The sequence below is a fragment of the Ambystoma mexicanum genome, chromosome 13 (assembly GCF_040938575.1).
Source record: "Ambystoma mexicanum isolate Mex_15411 chromosome 13, UKY_AmexF1_1, whole genome shotgun sequence".
NCBI lineage: Eukaryota > Metazoa > Chordata > Amphibia > Caudata > Ambystomatidae > Ambystoma > Ambystoma mexicanum.
In genome coordinates, this window is record NC_090938.1 from 475,228,883 (window position 1) to 475,247,646 (window position 18,764).

General features: G+C 43.3%; 1 protein-coding gene across 5 annotated transcripts in view; it reads right to left on the reverse strand.

The window, feature by feature from the left end:
• MAPT (microtubule associated protein tau) overlaps positions 1-18,764 on the reverse strand; it is a 609,480-nt gene that overhangs the window by 80,265 nt on the left and 510,451 nt on the right. For all 5 annotated transcript variants that reach the window (XM_069634100.1, XM_069634099.1, XM_069634098.1 and 2 more), the window contains one exon: positions 12,312-12,424. In XM_069634100.1, the coding sequence (XP_069490201.1) occupies positions 12,312-12,424 (113 nt within the window). The remainder of the gene's footprint in view (positions 1-12,311; positions 12,425-18,764) is intronic.

Sequence of the window (18,764 nt, forward strand, 5' to 3'; positions counted from 1 at the left end):
TAACATAACATAACATAACATAACATAACACATCCTGATCAGTCAGTCTTCTAAATAATGGTAAAGGAGTGTGCCTTGAAGATGTAGACCCTGATGCTATCAGTTTCTTAAAGACTCTGGGAGCGGAGGTGAGGCTGAATGGCAACACCTTGCATTGATAATAATTGCTGCTGATAGAAAAACAAAGGTATCAACGGTAAGCAGGCCAAATCGGTAGATACAAAAAATCGTCCTTTAGATTACAGGGATCAGCAATGACTGAAGAGAGTTCCAACACCTTCCAAACCTGCCTTGCTCTTTTTGGGGAAGGTGAAAACCTGGAGTAAAACCTTGCCTCAGTCTCTGAGCTCGGGCCGGCTCGATTACTCCCATTGGAAGCATTTTCTGGATCTCGTTCCTCAGATTCGGATCCTATTTGGATGCTCGGGGAACCGATGAAAGGGAAGGCCGTACCTGTGGCCCACCACTGACAACACCCAGGATAGCTGTGGAAACCTACATACTAGTGTCATTTGAAGAATTTTGGATTAGCTGCTAAGTCTGGCTGGGCAAAGATGCCCCTGGGAAAGGGATTAGCCTGCTTTTTTATAGGAGCACTTGGAGATCGATCCAGACTGTTTCGGCAATCATGAAATCCACAAAACCTCTGAATCCACGGAAAACGTTGCCTCTGAGCAGAGGAGGGATCCACTTTGGATGTGGGATTGGTCAGAAAGGAAACATAGTCATTTGGGCATCAGCATTTTTCTTACAAAGTTCCTCATATGTATTAGAATAACTGATCCTCATCAAATGGGAGGTCAAGCATGCAATCTTTGACATCATGTTGACATTTGGTAGCCTTTAACAAGGCCTGCCTCTTCATAGAAGTACCTATGACCATACCTCTACCAATCTAAGTGATTTTAAGCCACTTCCATCATTTACAGTACTACCTGCCTGGCTTCAGCCAGGCCCAAATGAAATCCTGCCTGAAACGCTGCAGACAAAAGAGTGTCACCTAGTTCCTGGTGAAGCTTAAGTTTGGCCGAGGCTATCACTGCTCCGCATTATGCCAGAAGCAGATGGAGTAGCGAATTCTGCTAAACTTTGTAGACAGCTGTGTCCAATAAACAGTTACCACACCTTAGAGGGGCAGGGGTGAAGGAGATGTGGAATTGGGGCACTTGTCAAAGAAGGTGGCCACTGCCACAATGGTGGACTGGGCCTGAGGATGAGATATTAAGTACATCTTCTCATTAGGCAGGGGCCTAATAATCAACAACCACTTTTTTGGATACCAAAGGGACAGAGACAGACTTCGGCCACAGTCTCATGCCTCACTGTTCATGAATGGGTGTAAATGGATGTCTAACCTGCCCGACCCTGAATAAAACTAAGGAGAGAACCCCCTGGTCTACCTGGGGAGAATCTGGAATTTGGATCCTCAAGTACTCCATTATGCTCCATCTGTGCTCAAGGAAGGCCTTTGAGGACATTAGCACTTCATCCAGCTCATCCACCTTCAGGGGTCACCCAGAAGAAGTTCTGGTAACAGAGGTAGTGGACGTGGAGGATCCGTAGGCAACAGGAGTATCTGATCCAGAGATGGTATAGGATGAGCCGCTACCTTAGGATGATGATCTGGGCCATGAAAAGAAAGAGTCTGCACCTAAGGCAGCATAGGTGGAGCCTGAGCAGCGGTGTCCCAAGCAGAACCAATGGGGAAACCAGCAGCTCTTTCATCTTGCTTCTAAAGTATTGCTGCATTTGCTGTGAGTGACTCAGATTCTGGAATCACTTAAATAACCTGTCCTCAATGCTGGAACCATAGCTGTGACCTGAAAAAGGTCTAGGATTACTTTGTAGTTTAGGCACCCATAAACTCAGGCATGCTGCCAAACAGTGCCAAGAGTAGCTGCTCATGCTAGGGGACCACTCCATTGTTGGGGAGAAGGGTGGGAGACCAGGCGACTCTCATATGGGGGAAGCAAAACACCCTCTGAGTCATCAATTCGGAAACATACAATTACTGTGCCTTAAAAATGCTGACTGCACATTTACTGCGCAGCCGGCATTTAAATAAATTCGGACTCCCGTTACCGAGCAGGAGTTGTGGGGGTGTCCCCCGCTCCCTTTGGTTGCTGTAATGGGAGTCAGAGGTTGCGGGGGTGTCCTCTGCATACAGCTGTCGTAAGCGGGGGACAAGAAAGTAAAAAGAAAAAGATAAAGGACCCTGTGGCGTCAGCTCAGAACTGCATAAATAGGAGGAAATGACGCTACAAGGATAGTGGGGAGTCGGCAGCGCACACAGAAGTGTGCCACCGTAAAGTTAATTGGCGGCGGAATCGGGTAGAGCAATGCGGGCCGGGGATGCAGGCAAAGTGATCTATCTGATTACTGCGCTGGCCGTAATGGGTGTCGACATTTTCGTCGTCGCCATTACGGGCGGCGCAGTGATCACATAGATCCATCAATTCCCATGCTCCGATCGAAGCCAGCAGGAGAAATATTACCTATGGGTGACTGACCTATATCGGACTCTGACACAGTCACCAACGAAGGTCTGTGAGTCACTTTTGCACTTGTTGCGTTCACGGCAGAAAGGGTCATCAGTGAAGCAGATACACAGACCCTGATACCCTGTGTGCAGAGCCAACCTGAAGAACAGGTCTCTTGAAGTCCATTCACACCTATGTCTGGGCACAAACCCCAGAGATTACCCATTTGAAACATAGATTCCAGCCTGCACAGAGCCCTCGGGGTCACCCCCCAACTCCTCCCCAGTAGTGTGATGGCTAATTGCACCAGACCCAGAGATGGCCCTTCCAGCTCCTCCTGGGAAAGAATTGTCTCACTGGGGGCCGAAGACCAAAGAATTGCACCTACCTTCCTTTTTGGTGAAATGTAACTCCTCAGTTGTTCTGGTAGAGTTGCATGAAAAAGCAAGCAAGTGTGTCACAAAAAGTACAGCAGTGAGTTATGTCAAAGAGAATGAATGAGGATCTGCCTCAGAGAACCACTGATGACAAAAACACATAAGGTTAGTTCCACTTCAGCGGACATAAACTGGTGACCAGCGAGGAGAGCGAGGGGGAAAAAGGTAAAAGTAAACAAAATCATACCTGAGGAAGTGGCTAGGAAAAGACAGAGAAAAGCACAGCAAGTCTGGCGTCTGACCCGCCTGATGGGAAAAAAGGGACTGAGGGGAAAGAGCGTGGGACAGAGGCAATGGGGGTGTGCACCTGCGTGTGTTGCTGTGCTTCTACAGCCACATTTTAAAGGGAAGCACACTATGCAGTGCTGAAGACTCTGTTCCCATCCCCGCATGGTGGAATCTCCCAAACGTAAGGAAGAAACAGGATGGGACGAAGGAGTACCTATGTGTCGTTTGCTGGTTTTGTTACTCGGACCTAGAAACTGGTGAAACGAGATGCTCAGTGTGGATGGAGTTGGGAGAAGTTGATATTAATTGTTATTGAGTTATTGCTGTCTGCTAGTTTAAAATCTGTGTTGATTTTTTGTGGTCTTACTATACAATATCTGAATCTGTAGAAGGACCTGGGTTCGTTATTATGAATGGTATTGATGTTTTACGATTTTGGCATGGAATGTTATGGCTAAAATGATAGCAAGAACATAGAAAAGACATTTGCCCATGAAAGCACAGTAGGGGCCCAAATGCTCTATTTACAAGAAAACCATTTTACTGTACCTAAACGCACAGTATTGGCACTGTCATGGGTCTGCCATAGGATTTTTGCATCTTACTCTCCATATGCAAGAGGTGTATCCCTATTTATACATAACACCATTAATTCTATCTATGCTGACTCTATATTAGGCTCGCTTGGTAGGTATGTTGGTAGGGACATAAGTTGTTTTTGCTAAACACTTATAGCAAACATCTAGATAGATCATCCTTTGTTCAGTTTTTAGCCCCTATCTTCGGCACTTATCTAGATTCAGTGTTTTTATGGGTGGGTGATTTTAATTTAGTTCTTGACTCAAATATTGATTGTTCGCTTGGAATCACCCACACAAAATGTAGACCTGCTGACATTGTCCAACAAATTATTGGTTTACATGATACTGTAGGTGGATGACGATTTTTACATTAGAACACTGGATCATATACACATTATTCTAGTGTGCATGATTCTGCTGCCCATAAAGATTATTTCACAATGCCATAGAAGGCATTGACATGAGTCAAAGAATATCAAGTCATCATCCGTGCAATATTGAACCATTTCCAATAAATTGCTGGATGATGCTTTAAACCACAAGAACCTTTGCATCACTTTATAAAAAGAATGTTGCTACCACAATTAAGGATTTATTTATGATTAGTGAAGGTTCATTATCAGGGTGGCAACACTGTGGGAAACCTTTAAAGTTGTTATCCTCTGCTTTTATATTTCTAAAGAAGCTGGCATACTGAGAGATATACTGCAAGCTTATTATTATTAAGCAGGAGACCTAGGTACATGGGTGGATATGGGTAGTGTATTTTGAGACTTTAATGATACAGCAGACTAAGAGGTATGTTACTCTATAGACCAGTAGTTGCATACAGAGATTGTGCAGCTGTAAGGTCTGGTCATTCATTGGCCTCGCTAGCAAATAAGAAGAGTGGAGAATCGAATATTCAGACTGATAGAAGAGATAGGATTCTCGAGCAAGCTTAAAAAGATTTTCCCAAGTATCTCAAGTATCACTTCTTGCACTGAGGTTGAGATTTCTAAACCTGAGATTAAAGCTAAACTGGATGTCCCAATAAAGCTATCAGAGATCGTAAAGGAAATCTAAGGTTTGCCTACAGGAAAATCCCAAGGCATGATTAAACAAAGCTAAAATGATTGTGATCCCCAAGCCTGGTAAAGCTAGACACCTATACGGCACACGTAGACGAGTCTCGGCGTTACATCTAGATAATAAGATCCTTGCTAAAGTAATTGCCACCAAGATAGAAACTTGCATAACCGCTTTGGTAGCTTCAGACCAATTGCGCTTTATGGCTAGTCGATCAATAATATTTGAAGGTTGTCTGCCACTATTGCTCTTCTTCCACCATTGTTTACAGAAATCACTGTCATTCTTGACACTGAGGCGACATTCGATTTTCTGGAGTGGGGCTATTTATGGGTTGTACATTTGAATGACTGGCCCTATGCTAGAGTGCAGACTAATTCAGATCATAATCTGCCCATTTGGACGCATATCTATGAAGGGTTGTAAAACCTAAGAGGGGCACTCACCAAGGTTGCCCTCTTTCAGCTATATTATTTGCTTTGTCTATTGAGCCTGTGGCCATTGTACTCTGACAAAGTCATCTGCACAGGTGTATTAACTATATAATAGCAGTCTTTTGCCTTTGTATGCAGATGCTATGGTCATATATGTTCATAATACTCTAACAGTGTGCAGGTCTGATTTTTCCCTACTCCTACAACATGTTTTGCTCTACATATTGTGATATTTGCATTATAAACTCCCATGTATACCTTTGCTGTATAATCAATTACAATCTAATATTAAATACACTGATCCCAAAGTGCTTCATAGGTGGAATTCAGAACTGGTTGTCTCTTTGGGCGATGAGGACATTAAGTCCTAGACTCTCATGGATACATTTAAAGTATTTACACCAGGAATATCACACCCCTTACATACTTTACAAGATGGACTGCTCTAAACCACGTAATTGTCCGAAGTGTAGAGCTGAACATGCTGGTTTTACTCATGTTTTAAACAAATGGAGTTTGTCCTAGTTAGACTATTTTTTTTATTTCATAATGTATAATTTTGATTCAATCAATGAGCAATAAATGCCTTGTCACTGCGGTTTTATTCATATGACATAAGCATGTATACATATTCAAGGATTTTGAGTGAGGTGTCGGATACCTTAGACAAGGTTATAAAAAAAAAGATATGTCCATTGGAACACGTTTGTTGTCTTCTAGGGCTATTTACAGGCATATGTGCTTGGCATATCATGGATGCGGAAGACTACGCCACCATTTGCAGACAGGTTAAAGACTTTGTTTCAATGGGTTAGAACAAGAATTGTGCCCCTTATGCATACCTAAAAATCGCCCAAAGGACGTCTGGAATGAGTTCAGACGTTACCTTGCATTTCTTACATTTTATAAGATGGATTAATGGTTTAATGATTTTGATTTGTATGCCCAGGGCATGAATATATATAGAAAATGATTTTTTTCACATTAGTAATGTTTCTATGGTCTATGTTTCTTGTTATTGGAATAATGATACACATTTGTTATGAGCTATGCTGTAATAAAACAATACATATACGTTTACAAAATTGGGCAATCTTCAATTAAATGGCAATCAGAAAGACAGGCAAAGTGGTCTTTTTTCTATGGCTGTTTCCCACCACTTGTTGAAAAGAGCTGGCATGACGATTGAGAAAGAAGATGATGATAAAGGAACTGTAGAAAAAAAAATGAAATAAAGCTTATCTCTACTCACCATTAAGGAAGCCGAGTAAAGCAAATAAAATGCTTCACAAGCAGTATTTCGAAAGTGAAATCAGCAGAAAAATATGTCAAGTCAGTGTAAAGGGATCACTGCTCACAGAGCAGAACAAATAACAGTCTTTTACTCCTCTGCGATGTGGTGCCAAATTGTATCACATGCAAACATTACAGGCATATAAGTTTCCTTTGTTTTTTTATTTTCAGAAAAACTGGACATTGATTTAAAAAAAGGAACTATCCACTTCTTGGAAACAAATTGGTTACTTTGGTTTAAAAAAAAGGAGAAAGGCTGTTAGACACTTGTGGGTGGCTGTATTTGAACGTCTTTCACGTGAAGAGCTGGTTTCGCCTGAAAATATGTAGGTGCCATGTTAGTTTATTAACTTTTAATAGTAAAAAACACAAAGTTGAAACTCCTATTGGATGGGCTCTCCAGATTCTAGTCCGTTCTTAAATTTTTTAATTCTTTCATTCAATGTTCATGGAATTATGGTTGGAAAAATAGTGGAGTCTTTAGGAAATACCCAAGAGTCGAAATCTGCAGTCTCCAAAAATGTCATGGATGATTTGGGTCCAATTATGTTATCAAGTGATGTCTTCTTCTGAGAATGTTGAAGTACCCTTTAAACTATATGAGAGGCGACCACCTTATTTACTACTGCTCTGCACAAAGAGAAACAGTCTTGCACTGAGCAAATACCTCATTTACGGTAGAATTACAACAATGTATACAACTGAATAAAAAATGGTTTGCTTTCTCTTATCTACCTTTGTTGAGAAAAAGCAACGTAAAACCATTCCTTCTGCCTGAGAATCTGTGCAGAATATAGTGCTTTTGGTGCTGTGTCAGTAGTCACCAAGCAATTCAAGTAGCTCCAAAGCTTCCCATCAAACAGCTGCAGGCAGGAACATGAGTTAATTTACGTACTCAGGAGACAGGGGCTCTGCCACTTGTCTCATCTGAAGAACCACAAAGAATCACTGTGCTCCACAAAGTGATATTCGATTGTTCTGGTTACATTTCTTTATAGCCAGATCCTAGTTCGTAAGAATCCATGCGTAATGGGAAAGGCAAACATCATCAGCCATTTCCCCCTCACTTGAGCATTCACTAGCTATGCACCTGAGTGAGCAGAGATAAACACAATCTCTGTATTAAAGATTTTGAGCATGAATTCAAGCATAGTTTGGGCCTGATTATGAGGACATTTGGTTGGGTAACCAAGGGGGGAGGGGTGAATACCTCACCAAGCTAGAGGGTGATGGGCCTGGGAAGAAACAGGGAGGGACCCCTAGTCACTTCCACTAAGACCACTCCAGAGCGCAGGGCACAGTCATAGAGAATGTTACAATGATACTGGCCCTTTAAGTTACCTGCAGCAGGCATCCTGGCTCAGGAATGAAAACAGCCCACTCTTTTCCAGGAGACCTGTGACCATAGCGCTAAGTAAATCCTGTTCTATAAAGGGCATTTCAATACAGTCTTCTGGCAACCTACTGCGCACAGTGTGAAGAATCACTATCCCGAGCTGGACATCGGTGGCCCTCTGCACATTCCTTGGGCAACCTAGCACACCAACTCATGTAGTTCCCAGGAGTTACTTCAACACTCCTGTACAGCCCAGGGAGTAGGTTTGTGGCAGACCACAGACACCAATGTATCCTGGCCTCCTATCGTTTTCAAATACAAGACTCTGTGAAGCAGGACCCACCTCTCCAATGTATCCCTGAGACCACATCTATGACCGATATGAAATCCAAGATGGCGGATCAGCCATTTAAAGAGATAAGTATGCATTCCCGGTCAGTTAGCCTGCCAAGGTGAACCCTTTAACCAGTCAATTTCAGTCCTACATTAATGTGACATCACAGGTGAAGACCCTCAAGTTACAGGGATATATAAGATTGGGCTCTCGGTCAGACAGTGTATGTGTATCTGGAGAAGGAGTTACTTGCAAGAGTTTGAAGATGGCTGGAAAGAGGAAGGAGTCCAGAAGGAGAGAGAAACCTGGCGAGAATAGGAGTTCGGAAAGAACGAGGAGGTTGGGACAAAAGAGAGGTTGCGTGAAAAGGTTGGAGATTCTTGAGGGGGAAGGAGGTGGAAGAAGTAATTGGGTAGGAGGGGAGTTAAAACCAGGAGGAATTGGAAGAGAAGGAGCTTGTTGGTGATCAGGAGTATGTCTAAGAGGGAAAGTTAGAGGGGCTGATAAACATCAAGTGGGGGTGCAAGAGAGAATTGAGAAGGAGGGTGGTGAACATCAAGAGAAGGTGACACAAGGGCACAAGGAGGAGGTTTGTGGAAGCTCAGTAAGAGACTGAAGAGAAAAAGTCAGGAGAACAGCATAGAGACAAACAGCATATGAATGTACAAGGACACCATTTGGGAGTAAGGCAGTGGATAGGGGAAAGACCCTGATTGAAAGGGTTTGGATCCACAGCTGAAGGAGGCACGAGAGCATGACATAGCATCGATGAGGGCCAGGAACAGCAATTAGAGAACCAGGTGGGGAGAATCTTAAGAGATTTGGAAATCAGAGACTCTTACGTGGGTCGCAGGACAAGACTGCTCGCCTGCTCTACCTAATGCTCCCGGAGAAGCTCCTCCAGATTTCTTGGACTTTGAAGACAGCGCCATGTCATCTACACGGATACTTGAACACCAAGAAACGAACCAGGAACTAAAGCACGAGATGTGCCGAGAGGGGAAGACTGTGGAAAACACTTAAATCTGAGAGATTAGATGGGAAAAGAAGGAGGAGGGAATACCTTAAAGGCCAAGACCAAGAGAGATAAAGAGAAGGGCATGAGAAACTATAATGCCCGAAACTAAGAGAGAGAGAAGGGTGCAGGGAACACTGCAGCTTACCCTCATGCAGCCAAAAAGGCGATCAAGGGAGAATGAAATAAAGGATAAAACTGAACCCTTTTTTAAATTGGGATTTTAGGATATTACAGGAAGTGTTGAAAAGCAAAGTTTTAAGTTGGCTTTACGTAACCTTTTCCCATTTATTGTTTGCCACATCTTGTGTTAAACCCCTTAATATAGCTTTCACTCCCTGGCGGGGGGCGGAGATGAGCTTTAGTGGGCCGCCAGCCGCTCGGGCCTCAGCTCAGGCCGTTAAAGGACATGTCTGCCCACACCGGGTTGTGAAAGCTATTCGCACCCTCGGATATACAGGGCTTCGGATAGATATCTGAATTTTTTTTGTCTGACGAGAGATCAGCTCAGGGAGAGCCCATTTCTTGTGGGAGAAAGAAAATGGCCTACGACCGTAAAATGGAAAAGGGAATAGGTCCCTTTTTGGATGACGGCGGTCATACAAAACATGTTACAAAATGGCTGCCGTAATTCGGAAAGGGGCTTAGTCCCTTTTCTATTTTAATGGGGGCAGGTGCAGGTTGTGAAAGCACAATCTCTTCTGGGAAAGGCAGATTGTAATTGGCCAATCTGTCTTTCCCGGGGGCGAATAAAGGTTAATGTTTCAGTTATTAAGTGTTGGTCTGGTTTCTGAGCCTTAGCAATCTTTGTGTCCCAAGGAACTATGTATTGTTCTGAGCATTCATAACCATATCTATTTTTCACTTTACTCATTTTGGTTTTTTTAGGTATCCCACGCAGTCCAAACCCAGCTCCAAATTATGCAAAAGCATTTCCTTGAACAATTTTGTAGAGCTAAAGCATCTGGAAAATGACATGCAGTTGATAGAACAATATGGTCTGTGCTGTCATCTTGAGAACAGATTACAGATAGCACTAGAAGCCACACTTTTACGGTTTTCATTGCACATGTTTACAATGTGGGGAACATATGTGTAATACAAGTAATCATGGCTTTGGTGTTTTTTGGCCAACAATGGTGAGAATAAGCTGTCCTTATAAAACTCTGTTTGGGGGTAATTATGCATGTCTGTATGGATGGAAAAACTACCCTGCCAATGAAGAACATGTATACTTAAAAAGGATGCATATTTTCCTCCTGTTAATAATCTGCTGTTAACTGTTGGTTTCTTGATATGGGGTGTTTATGTAGTTGGGGGTAAGCCTTGTAGGAGACCGCTGACGATGTTGCAAGAAGAGGGGATGGAAAGTCCAATATCTAAGCTTCTCTTTTCAAGTATTTGTTACCAGAAGAAGTTTTCAAAAGAAGCCTTCACACGACTTAGCAATGTGTTGTGGCTGCTCTTCTTATTGACTAGGAACATTTGTATTTGGTGAAGTGAAGAAGGAGAACAGAAGAAGGTACAAAGTCTTCTGAGCAGGAAAGGCTTGAAAAGTGGCATGTTGAGGGTTTTACAATAAAGAAGAACGACACTAGAGCACGTTTTGCTTAAATAATGTACTCAAAACCTAGCATGGTAGGATGTCAACCCAATTTAAATGCCAAATGTTTGGTGTAGATAAAGCAGTCTATTTTGAAGTGGGCAGGGCAGAATATGAACCTTAAAGGACACTGTTTAGAATCCAAGAACCTTGTTGTTTAAGGCATCATATGGGTGACTGGTAGGAGACTGGAGATCATATCATGCATGCAGCCAACTGATATGTTAAGGAATACTGAAAGAAGACAGGGGAGCAATGCTGCATGCTAAGACAGAGTTACTTAATCTGTTAATAATACTCCACATGCCTCAATAGGAGAAAGGTTTGCAATTGCTAAACGAACAATGGTTGGAAAATAAATCTCCAGTGAAGACCTGGTTGTAGCCTCATCCTTTCTCCTCTTTCGATAGGTATGTATTTCTGCAAGCCAGAAGTACGTTTTTTGTACGATTTGACTGAAGCCTGATCAGGAATAAGAAGAAATGTAATGTGAAACTGGAATGGCGCCCTTCTTACCATTACTGCTAATTGTTGTGTCTTACATTTACACCAGTAACAAATAAATGTATTGTCCAAATACCACACATTTATTTTAATAGAGAGTGACTGAGGAATTGGAAGTGTGCTAATTGGCAGATTCAGTCCATAGAATTAATTGAAGTACAAAACTGCCTTCTAAAATTGGGCACTACTGAAGTATGCCATATTGTCCATCTTCAAAACCACCAGAAAGAGCAGAAAAATAAATGTATTGAAAAGTGAGCACAAAAAAAAGAATTAATAAAGAAAACATCTATCTATGGATTAATGTCCTTTCCCAGACAGCAGAAAAAATAAAGGAAGGCACGGTGGTGCAGGGCACAGTGAAAAATAAGTTCCCCAGCTCATGAAGTCATATAAAAATGTTCTTGGTTCATCTCGGAATTGTTCGGGATTTGCAGAAAATTGTAGTGTTATAATATTAATGGAGGAGTAAAATATGTTCTAAGCGACAATATTCATGGATATATATTTGAATTTGTCATAACTTTACTAGTGCTAAACTATGGAACATCATTTCCAAACCTATCATTCGATTTTACCCATTACTAAAACAAAGTATTTTCTCAGTGTTATTAAGTGTTTATGAATTGTTATATTTTCATGTAGGCTTTTTTTGAAAAAAATGAACCTTTATATTGCGCTTCATGCCGGAGACCAGCCTCTATTCATGTGACTGGGATTCAAACCTGTGCCACTCTGCATTGTCTTGCTTCCAGGACAAACATATTGCGCCTGAGCTATCCTCACAGCTTTTAGATCAGATTGATAAACTAACTTCCTGTCAATTTACTCTGAATTCTTCTCATTCACTTCCTTTAACAGATAGGAAAGTGACGGACTGCATCACTCTCCCTCATAAACTGGAGTACTTCATAGTTCAGAATGTACTTAATACTGTGCAGCAATTGTAATTATTAATACATATCTACTGTCACACAAAGCTTCTGTTATTTTTGTACCTTTTTCTGCCCTCCGCCTGGTGTGTGGGTGATGTTTTCCAGTGATCCAATCTTAGACTGCACTCTCTCCTTGAAGTCCAGTTTCTCTGATTTAACTTCTACCAGTCCGCCTCCTAAAAAAAGAGGAAAAAGAATTAGAGGATAGGTTCTTTGTCAAATACTAGCTCTAAACATCTACTTTGGTAAGCCCGCTGTTTCCCGCTCCAGTTAAAATTGATTGCATGTGTGGTTTTGAATATTGTGGCCAATTCATTTGCCTTTACACAGTTTGTGTACCAATTGCAAAGAAAAACAAAAATTGCTCATCCGTTACAACGTACAGAAGTTGTTTTTCATCATTGAAAACGCAGTTTTCTTTCAGGCTGCTGTCACCTACATTTTCCTTGCTGAAATTCTGCAGATTATTGCAGTAAATTACTCATTCAGTTCATCCAGAACTCATCATTCATAAGATGTAAACCAACACTGGGCCTCCTTATAACTCCGGAGGTAGCCGTGCTGGTAAAAATGGCAGGCTGCCGCCAGGCGCCTGGCAATGGGGAATCACCAGGGCATTACCGGCGCCAGAAAAAGTAACTCCCCATTCCCATTCGAGTCCCATAGGACTCGAATGGGAATGGGGAGGACGGATGCACCAGCACTGTGTGCAACAGTGCCCGTGCATCCGTCAAAGTCTGCGAGCGGGTGCCTTTGCGCCCTCCAGGTCAGACCTGGCGGACGCAAAGGCACCCAGCCCGCAAACTTGTACTGCCGGTCTGGTAACAAAGGTGCCGGTAACGCTACCGGCACCGTTATTATGGACCGGCAGGGTTGTAATGAGGCCCACTGTATCGGTCATTATCTGCCATTAGACAAAGATAACGAAGGGAGGATAGATGAGGATCACAACTGTGAATGGAGGGTGTGCTGGAGGTGTTTAACAAGTATGCATATGTCGAAGGCAATACACCTTACATTCACATTTCAATAACAAGCCATATCATTGTACATTTGTATGAATTAGTATAGTTCTGATGTAAATTGGGATGGGAAAAATAAAATAAATGTAACCTCCAGCCAGCTTAGCACACGGTACTTGATACAACTAGCAAGGAGTAATATTCACACGTCATGACATACAGTTACTCCGAGTAGAAAATGCATTCCATATTCTTTGTACACCATTCTCTTACGCCTAAAAAACACAAGTGCACCAGTGGAAAGACTCTCTGAAAAGCTCGGAGGCCATAGCTCCATTCTCTATGGATGGGCTACAAATAAAGGACGTTGCGGCGGAGATGGAGGCATCAAGATGCAGGATATGACCTATTAAACAAAGCAAATCCTATGATGTTGCAGGACACCTTAACACCATGAAAGAAGACAAAATATTACAAGGGAGAACTATGACAAAACTTTGTTGTCTGGAGACCTGAGATGTGTGGATCAGCCCGGCAGATAGGCTACACACGAGCTGCTTTTACTAACTAAAACGAGGCAAATACTTCAAACAAACAAACAAACAAACAAACAAACAAACAAACTAGGGAGTAAATATACTCCAAGAAACTCTGAAAACAATAGACACATATGCTCCTGCCACTCACCTTCCACATTAAGGGCAGGATTGTTCCAGTACCACTGGCTCCTGAAGACTTTTTACTATCTGTATTTTCCACCTGTCTATGGGGTGGGGGGCACACAGGACTCCACACAACAATTTACAACCAACTGAAGTGAAAAAGAGTTTTTATCTGACGCTTGATATACAAGTTTGATACACTTTTTACATAGGGCAAAGGCCATCAAGACTTTCTAGCTCAAATGATTCTTTAAGGTTCCAATTGTTGGTAAAAGTTTGATATGTTTTATACACAAATTCCCCGGGATGGGATTTTCCTCATGCATAATCTTCAGAACTAACTTGTCTGTCTTCTCAGCAATCTTTCAACTCCATATCTTGTGTTTTGAAAATCTTAGCTCTACGCGGTACCATGTTATAGTGTCTCGTTGTAAATTCATGTTTTCCTTTATTAAAGTGTGATATGCTGCATTGTTTTTCTCAACATCATTAATTGCTTTTTCAAAATTGTGCATGTTATTTTTCTCTAGTTCACAGTTTGTGTTGTGCTTCTTGCCTTGTTTTATTCATGACAGTTGCAAGTAGATAGCCAGTGAATGTCTGAATCAATCAACGGCTTGAGGCAGATCATCAGACCTCTGTGGCCTGCTCCCTCCATAATGTCAAGGGGCCCTTTCATTTGCAGGGCTTTGCCTGATGTCGAGGTGATGCTATATTTTTTCATGGGGCTTAAATATCAAAATTACATCTTGCGTTTTTTAGGGGATTTTGGCTGATATTCTATTCTGGTAGCCCTTCTCTCAGCAGAGGAGTGGGATTTTCTTGCACATCCCAAACTTAGTTCTATGAGGCTATTTGAAAATCTCTGCAGTGATTATCCATATCTCTCCACAAGGGTAAGAATTGGTTTTTACTTACCTCTGGTGGCACATGCCATAATCTATAATGTATTCCCTATGTCACTGTCTTTACTCTATTGGATTGGCTGAACACTTCTAGGCATGATGATACTTGCAGATGGACCCGTTGTACCATTACTTGCCTGCTCGCATGCATATGCGTGTAAACCTAGTAATATAGCACAGTGGCTTGCATGCTCACTGAGGACAGCTGGGTGTATGATACAGGTCACAAGTTTGAATTTTTGCGTGACGGGGTCAGCTAGTTCAGCCATTCAAGTTTAACAAAAGGAACTACTGAGATGGATAATAAGAGTAGTTTGCAATTGCTAACACATCTGTTGTTTGACCACAGCGTGACCTTTGTGGGTAAGGTCCTCTTCAGCCTGCCACTGCCCAAGTATCAACGCTCCTGTGGCCAACCTCAGTGACAGCCACACCATTTGCATTCCATGACCTCTCCACTGAAACCAAGATCCATACCCAAGGAATAAGCCTACGGCCAGTTCCCTCACATTGTAACTGAATTACTTTACTGCATGTTTCCTTGTTTTATTTTATTTATGACATTATCTTCAATGCAATTTACCTGTAACTAATACCCTGACTATGGGCCTCATTCCGACATTTGGAGGTAACCACGCTGCTATTTGCGGCATGGCTGCCTCCAAAATCGTTCCGACTCTGGCCTGGTGAATGGAGTAATTACCGGTTCATTCCGAGCTTGGAGGGACCGGTAATTCCCCATTCACCAGGGCCATTCCCCATTCGAGCCCCCATAGGGCTCAATGGGAAGGGGGAATGCGGCAATAACGGTACCATAAATTACGGTACCGTTATTGACCACGGTACCGTTATTGACCACGGTGTCCCTTTGCGGGTCCCGTCCTTAACGCCTGCTAAAAGCAGGCGTTAAGGAAGGACCCGCAAAGGGAACTCGTAGTAGGGCACAAAAGGATTACTGGCACCGGTGTCATTAACGGTGCCCGGTATCCCTTTGCGCCCTACTTGTAATGAGGGCTAGCTACCCCGTAACTGCAACTACTAAGATGTATACAAAGTACTCCTGTATAATTACGCCGTGATACCTTAGGGTTTGGGCCTACAGCAAATGCAATAAGTAAAATAAAATAAATAAATAAGTAAGTAAAGCATTATCTGCTTTACTTACCTTGCTTAGCTCTTCTGTGTTGGGGGCATTGATCAGTCCCTATGGCTATCAAAGCAGGGGAACCCTGTCCCCATTCTGAAATTCCTTGTTTGTTTTACTCGGCACATGTCGCTTCTACGTTGTTTCCCTTTCTGTGCCCCCTTCCCTGTCTGTTTCCGATTCAGGGGACACCCCACCAACCCCGTCCCCAGACGCACGCACGCACCCCCACTCCAATTCTCCTTCTTACCTGATGGTCCCTGCCATGTTCAGCCACATTCCTCTATGCGCAGTAAACGCATGCGCAGATTTCCCGGAAGGCTATCTTTGTGACGAAAGCAGGCTTTCAGGGAAATCCCTGCAAGGAAAGTGGGCTGAACGCTCATATCACCTAACAGTGACGTGTGATGGAGATATTCTGTATGCCTTTCTCTTTTGTTTTAAGTAACATTCTGTTACTTGCATGATGTGTAAAAGACAGGCTCGTGGGAGTGGATATTTTTCTACCGTGTTTTTACTGTTCACATATGCACTTTTGCATTTGGCTTTTAGAGCCTCAAATACACTAAAATGGCAGTGACTCTTTTTTAAGAGCAGTTTCATCACTATAACGAGTGCTTAAACGCTCGCTCGAGTTGTGGAAAAATCACTGTGATATACAACCAAATGAGTACAGTGACTCGGTAGTCAGGATTGTTCTGCCCATTCTGTGCATCTCGGGGCAAGCTGGAGACAGATCAGTGAGCGAGTCACTGCATAAGTGCAGGGAATTCAGGGCGATCTCCAGCATGTGCACGTGTATACAGCAGACATCTACAAACCTCTGTCACTATCTTCTCTAACTAAATGCAAAGATTTAACTTGTTTTTTGCTTGCACAGAACAACTGGACACATGCATTTGCCGAAAAGTGTGTATCACATGCTCATTCTTGCATCGTTCCTGATAGTATCTAAAGTCACTAGGTTATGCTCTTCATGTTAAAAGAAAGCTATGAATGCCACCAATCACGCCCGTGACATATGTTAAACTATTGCATGAAATTGGATTGAAGTTAAACCTGTGTCCATCTATGAAGTGGTGCTTATTAATGGCAATGGGCCTCATTTTGACCCTGTCGCGTACAGAATGAAGGGGGCCGGTACGGGACCGGCCTCCTTCATTCCGTCAGGGCTGATTACGAGGTTCCCTTTGCGGGACCCGAATCAGACGTCTGGTAAAACCAGATGTCTTTTCTGGGTCCCGTGAGGGGAAGAGGGAGGTAACAACGGGACACTTGTAATGTTCCCGTTGTTACCTCCCTCTCCATTCCCATTGAGCCCCATGGGGGCTCAAATAGGAATGGGGAATGGTTCCTGCAAGGAGGACTTACCGGGTCTTCCTATGTCGTAATGACCCGGTAAGCCCCATTGCAGAAACCCAGTAATGGAGCACGGTTTGGAGGCAGCCATGGTGCTAATAGCACCATGGCTACCTCCAAACTCGTAATGAGGCCCATTGTCTCTGTGTTATGTGATGGGAATCTCTGCTAAGAGCAGGCACTTGGCTTGTGATACTGAAACAAAAAGCAGCCTGGAATGTTTATTCAGCATAGTGGGACAAACATCTCTCCAACTACAGGCACATGACACAAAACAACAGGGGAAAAGGTGTTAGCGTCCCAGAGGGCCTTACTTGCAGTTTTCATTCTGCTGTTGCCGTGTGGATCCCTGCTGTGAGAAACCAGAAGGTGTTTCACCCGCTAGTCCCCAGGGATCTCTCTCTCTCAGGAAGCCAGGGCATGGACATTGCCTTTGGATTGGGACCCTGAGGGTGGATCAGTGTGGGAGGATCACCTGGGTGAGGGGTCTTTGGGGAGTGGGAGTGGGACACTGGATGGTGAGATGCAGTATCCCTCCCCCTGTAACACCTTTACCCCATCCTACCAAGTAGGATACTTGGGAAATGTACCCCTCAGCCTCTTTCCCTTCACAAACACGTCCACACGGACAGCCCGCTCTGGGAGAAAACAGACTCACACCCGAGCAGTGTACCTGACATGTCCCACTACTATGGTCAGGTGAAGTCAGGCAATTACTGACAATCACTCACACCTGACTTCCATTAAACTTCCCCATTCGCATAAAAGGCGGCGCACAAGAGCACACTCTGAGCAAGGCAAAACACACAGCAGTTTCGAGGCAGCAGCTGAACGAGGGGAGAAAGACGGGAGACCAAGAAGGGTTTGCATGGAGGGAAATACCCTTGACCTTTTTGGCAAGAAACCTTTACTTTCAAGAAACCTTCAAAGCGCAAAGCATAAGGCCAGGAAAGCAGACTGGAGAATCCTGCATTGTGTGTCGGAGATACCGAAGGCCCTCCCGCGTAACGAACCAAGGTGGGGAGGAGCAGCAGCCACCAGGGTATCGTCCTTGGCCCCAAAAAGAAAGAAGCAACAGAGAGGTGCATGCAGCCGGTGAGTTGGGGAGACCGATGCAAGAGCCGTCTGAGTTGAGGTCAAGGATGCAAGCGGCAACATTGTATAACGAGCGCTGGAACAAACATTGTTGAACACGTGTGACAAAAGACGTGAGTAAAGCTAAACTGCTGATGAATGTATGAACTTGAGAAGGAAAGATACAATACTGTTAACAGAGCGTTCCGGCACCGTGAGTGTGCTCAATCAAAAGGTCTCTGTAAGGTATTCCGCCAAGAGAAACGAAAGCCAAAAGATTGATGAGAATATTGTGTGAAGTGAAACAAAGTGGTCCTATGACGGTTTAGGCAAAATTCATTGCACATTCAAAAGTCTTTGATTTTGATATCAAGAGGATCCAAGCCCGAACGAGGGAGATCCATGGTCCG